Here is a 6,000-nt window from a genome sequence, read left to right as displayed (position 1 = left end):
CTCCTTTAAACATAAGCAAATACGATGTATTTTATTCATTCGGCATTGTATAACTGCAACATAGTATAAGATAAAGTCTGAAACCATTATAATACTAGAAAAAAAAAATGTCAGTAAAAAAAACCTCATGAGCTAAGGGACCGGTCATTATTTAAGTTGGGGGGGGGGGGGGAGAAATTGGGGGGGGGGGGGCTGAAATTTTTGCTAGTGAAAAATGGGGGGTCTTGAAATTTAAATATGACTTTTAGGGAAAATTTTTAAATTTTTTACTACAATCCATGGGGGGTTTTCGATAAACTTGGATGCCTTCAAAGGGGGGGGGGCCTTGAAATTTTTTTGCGTCACTGACAATTTCTCCTCCCCCCCCCCTCCCCCCCCTCCAACTTAAATAATGACCGGTCCCTAAATGTATAATTTTGACCCAAATTTTGCTCTGAAAATAAATGATTTCCATTGAAAATAAAATATAAATTTCTAAGTCAGCAAAACAACAATTTATAATTCGTGAAAGAAAAATGATAAATCGAAAATAAAAAACCCAAGAGACATATTAAATAAATTACTTATAATTGTACTTCTCGAACTTGACAAACATGTTTTGCCGGATACCATGCTATCTCAGGATGACCACAGTCATGAATTGATTTGGAGACGAAAATGTACAGCAATATCCATTTGAACATAGTAAATTCTTTTTGGCGTTTTAAATGAGTTATCTCTAGCTATGATTTTATAAACTCTTTGAATGAACCTTTCTGAATGAACACTGAGGTTTTAATGGCAACCATAAGCCGATTACTTAATAATGCACCCTTCTTAAAAGTAACGGTGAAAACGAGGCTAAGATAGAAATAGAAAAGAATCATTTGTACCTCTAACTTAATCTCGCTTCAATAACACTAATGCTTGGTAGTAAATCCAATAGGGGAGCTAGATCATGTGCAAATCAGCCGCTTGTTAAAGATTCAGTCTTTTATCTATGCAGTTTGACTTTAACATTTAAAGATTATATAATCTAATCATCAAATAAACGTATAACATCAATACCTTTTTGTGAAGTAGCTGGTAAGAATTCGTCACTTGATGGTTGGTTTGTATTTGGCACATCAGAGGAGTCTTGATCAGTTTGGTCCAAAACGTTTATCTCGCTGTAGTCATTAGAAGAAGTGTCGTTCTGGCCGTCAATCTCGTGAGTGAAAATACTATCATTTGAGTCTTCGTCGTCATTCCGCTGTAATTGCCATTGATTTGTTAAAGGATCATAAAATTCTTCTTTGTGACGGCAAAATACTCTGTAATGTAGATCTTCGTTACAATGAAAGCAATGATAACGCTTTGACATCGCAGAAGACATTTTGTTTTCCAGAACTATATAATTAAAAAGACGGTGTGTATCATTGGGATAATTACTCAAAATCCAAGCATTTTGAATGGCTAACAGCCATATTCCAGCGTAATAAAGTTCCACGTCCATCAACCACATGCCATTGGACAAAAGCACGCCGGATCTTTATTACCGCGCCCTTTTCCTTAGAGCTGTCACTGTTGGCGGCAGATAATGGTACGATGGTTTTAGAGCTAGAAGCTAATCAAGTTTATTGCAATGATATTTCGTGAATCTAGGCTTTAGAAAAAATTTCATAACTTTATAAAATGGAGCAAATAGCTTTAAGATAATAAATATATTACTTAACATGAATCCTGGATACAACTTCAGCATTTTTATAAGACAGTTATTCCTTTTTTTATTATTAGACTTCATTATATGAACGTATATGTCATCACAAGTCACGTGATACGCCGTGATAGATAGGGGGTAGATTTGTTCAGTGGATGTACTTATTCGTTCATTCGCCTTTTGGTCACAAACAGGTAACAAACTCTGTCGGTCATCTAGTTTCCCGCACATTCTATATCTTTGCTTATAAATTGCGTTCATTCGTCGCGATCAAAAAATGGGAAGAACATCTACACCTTTACCAGGACGCCCAATGCCAATCCATTCTGTTACTGCAACTACCAGTACAAGCAGTACGAGTAGACATACTGAAAATGGCGCCAATTCTCAAAGGCTTAATATACTTATTCCCTCTGTCCCTGGTGGTAACGAGGATGTGCTAAGAGAACACAGAAATCGCCTATTGCAAGCAACAAGCGAGAATGAGAACGTTGACCCCGACTGCGAAAAAGAAGAAATTTCTTCAAATTTCGAAACGATTGTAAAACAGTTTAAAGAACTGCAAGAACAAAACCGCCAAATACTAGCGGCCTTAAAAGAAAGCCAGCAGAACAAGGACAACAGCAAGACCAAGATTACTGTCTCAAAGGCTGTTGCAGTAAGTAAAGTGGCAATATTTAAAAAAGCAAGCTATTTTTATTGATAATTTTACTGGGAATTCTTGGCGCGAAGAGTAGTTGGTATAATTATGCAGCGGTATAATTTATGCAATGCTAAAATTGGCGGGAAACCATGGTAGTGGTTAATGCTACCAAACTTTACTATTGATTTCCAATAACAAGACACTGAATGATAATGATAATTTCCTTTTTTGTAAAGGAATTAATTTGATTTCGATTTTTCCCCCAATATTATACAATCACAGCCATAAAAATAATGAAATCATTATTACTATGTCTAAGAATAACTTAAGGTACATCTTATGATTTTAATGAATTATATTATGTTATTACAGTCTGAAGTACGCTTGGTAGCAAAGAAATTACGGGACAGGGAAGAAAACCCTCTTATATGGGATTTTACTAAAGCGTAAGTATGAAAATTTAATAAAAATGATCTTGTCTGAATCATCCATAGTTTCTCCACTTACCACTCAAATATGGCATTTCCTAATTAGTTTCAGAGATGACGTCAACGAACAGATTAATAACGCAATAAGGGATAGAGTTCTGAATGTTCATAAGGATGTCTCTGCCGTCGAGTTAGAAGGTATTTATGTATTTTATATTACGAAGTGCGAAAGGCCTTATGCACCTATCAAAGTTAACCCGGGGGGGAGGGGTGAGGACAAAGGGTGGTGGTGGTCGGGGGGGAGGGGAGGGGGTAACGAAATCCTTTTAGAAATATTCAAATGCCGAAGGAAGGGGAAGCAGTTTGAAATAAAATAACATGGGAAAAAAAAAAAAAAAAAAAAAAAAACGAAACAAAACAAAACAAAGCAAAAACAAATGGATGCTAAAGGAGTAATTGTCGGCCAAATGCCAAAATTTCTAACAAATTTTGTCTTAAGTTTTAATATATGGGTACCTGATATAATTTCAGCTGCCCTTAAAAGTCACTTTCTGACGAGAAGAAAGAGAAACAAAAGAGAGCGTTCAGGGGCCCTTGGAAGGCATCAAAAGATGCAGCGGAAAACGCAAAGAAAACAAAATGTGAGTAAACTGAATTTGCAACGATTATGACTTTGTTTAATAAGAAACTTTGACTGACGGTGTTTTTTTTTTCTTTTTTCTTTTAGCTCCTAAAATCCAGATCCAAGGCAGCGGACTTGTCAACCTCGCTATCACCAGGGGACAAAGAGAAAGTCAAGGCAATTATGAAACTGGAGTATATGTCATCAGAGGAGTCGATGTCAGAGGCGGATGACCAGGCTGATGACGATACAGCGGACAGTGGCTCTGATAACGAAGGGGGCCCTACTAAGCAGAGTAAAGTTTTAATAAAACACCCTCTGCCATGGAGAAGCCCCCTAGCTAACCAGTTCATGGAAAGCATGGACCGAAAGGCAAAAAGGAGGCTGTCAGAGCGCAGTCTCACCATGCTTTTGAAGCGGAAAATCGGGGAGCCGTCAAGACGCCCAAGGCCATCTGGAGGTCCCGAATGGGCATTGAGAGCCTAAAGGTTTTTATCAAATCAAGGGCACTGGGACACCGAACGTGGTTGGAGTTTCTACGAGTTTTATGAATTAAATCTTGTGTCACTTTTCCTCCGTTCCTTTGGCCTGATTTCTAGGGTTTTCGTTCTTCTTTCGATTACTTGAACGTTATACTCGTTTACTTGAAGAAATCCAAAGGTCAAACGGTATAGCAGCGGCTATTTAAGCCTATTGACCTTTGGATTTCTTCAAGTAAACAAGTATAATGTTCAAATAATCGAAAGAAGAAGGAAAACCCTAGAAATCAGGCCAAAGGAACGGAGGAACAGTGACACAAGATTTAATTCATAAAACTCGTAGAAACCCAACCACGTTCGGTGTCCTTAATTAAATTTTTGCAGTTATAAATGAAGTGTACTACTACAGAATATCTAAAAAGAATCGTACATAAGCCACAGATCGATTGACAACTAAATATTATGATCTTCTTTCACAAATTCTGTCACAAGATGAATCAAACACCTATAATTAATTTACAGAACTGAGCATTTTCAATTAGTTGTAGTTAACAAATTGTTCATAGTTAATCAGTCGTCAAGAAAAGGAAATTCACAATAAAAATGTTTCAGTATGATTTATGTCTTTTTTCCTGCTTCTTAGCATAGGTTAGCTATGTTTAAAGTATGAGGTGGTTGTCACGACATATATCGTTTCTATTTTTTTTGGCCTGCCATAAGTGACAATAGCTGAAGACTGATAACATAGTTAAATTTAGCAAATGTGATGAGCATAATTCAACTGAGCAAATATGGCTAAGACGCGCTGGTACATCTAAGGCATTAAGGGGGCATTAATCACATATACGGTCAGAACATATCGCATGGTATATGTAAGGCATTAATCACATATACGGCCTGGAAAAATACAGAGTATATGTAAGGCATTAATCATATATACGACCTGGGCAAAGACAGGGTATACGTAAGGCATTAATCACATATACGGCCTGGGCAAACACAGGTTATATGTAAGGCATAAATCACATATACGACCTTGGAAAATACAGGGTATATGTAAGGCATTAATCACATATACTGCCTGGGGAAACACAGGGTATATGTAAGGCATAAATCACATATACGGCCTGGGAAAATACAGGGTATATGTAAGGCATAAATCACATATACGGCCTGGGCAAACACAGGGTATATGTAAGGCATAAATCACATATACGGCCTGGGCAAAGACAGGGTATATGTAAGGCATAAATCACATATACGGCCTGGGAAAATACAGGGTATATGTAAGGCATTAATCACATATACGGCCTGGGCAAAGACAGGGTATATGTAAGGCATTAATCACATATACGGCCTGGGAAAATACAGGGTATATGTAAGGCATTAATCACATATACGGCCTGGGGAAACACAGGGTATACGTAAGGCATAAAACACATATACGGGCTGGGCAAATACGTGCACATATCAAATGAGCATTCACATTTACTACCGGGTAAATGTATGGATGATATGATATCTGCTATATATTTGCCGTTTGGGATTTTACTGGGCCATACGGACTTTGCCATCTGTGCCCATGGGATAAATGTGTAGGTACATATCATATACAGTCATTGGGTAAATATTGTCTACTATTAGTCAAATATGATATTTGCCCATATATTTGTCTATATGTTTGCCTACATGACAAATCCATTTTTTCGTCGAGTGCTACAGAAAAAAGTCCAAAGAGTACAGTCGACTTCAGCGGCAAGTTTCGTTATCAACCGCTATGCCAGAGAAGAAGATGTTGTGAAGCTTGGCTGGCTACCAGCAAGAGAGCGAACTCAATTTAATCTGATAACAACCGTCCACAATGCAATATACAACCAGCGTTGGCCAGTATACCTCCCATTAGAGCTACACGCACCGAAAATGCAATTACTTTCAAGCAAAGCCCCACAAGTTTGCATTCCACTAGAATCAGGGACGTTTCAAGACTCTGCGTTAAACATATTTAATGAACTACCACCATATGTCAGAACTTGTGCATATTTAAGGACTTTTAATTAACCGTGACGCCAAAAAAGATCCTGTGGGAAAGAGCGAAAAAACGACTTAACTATAGATAACTCTTATTGTACATAAATATGATATTTTATAGA

The 6,000-nt window shown here is 37.4% G+C and overlaps 1 protein-coding gene across 1 annotated transcript; it reads left to right on the top strand.

Annotated features, from left to right (window-relative positions):
- Nucleotides 1-983: 983 nt before the first annotated feature.
- Nucleotides 984-4,100, top strand: LOC148907069 (uncharacterized). The gene is made up of 5 exons (XM_089036658.1): nucleotides 984-2,336; nucleotides 2,694-2,767; nucleotides 2,856-2,947; nucleotides 3,281-3,390; nucleotides 3,477-4,100. The coding sequence occupies exons 1-5, from the start codon at nucleotides 1,956-1,958 to the stop codon at nucleotides 3,855-3,857; spliced, it is 1,038 nt and encodes a 345-aa protein (XP_088892784.1). The 5' UTR covers nucleotides 984-1,955; the 3' UTR covers nucleotides 3,858-4,100.
- The last annotated feature ends 1,900 nt before the right edge of the window (nucleotides 4,101-6,000 follow it).

Source organism: Actinia tenebrosa, unplaced genomic scaffold, assembly GCF_029948245.1.
Source record: "Actinia tenebrosa isolate PJP-AT-01 unplaced genomic scaffold, QUT_ActTen_1.0 PGA_scaffold4__44_contigs__length_22323623, whole genome shotgun sequence".
NCBI lineage: Eukaryota > Metazoa > Cnidaria > Anthozoa > Actiniaria > Actiniidae > Actinia > Actinia tenebrosa.
This window is presented reverse-complemented; position numbering and strand designations above follow the sequence as displayed.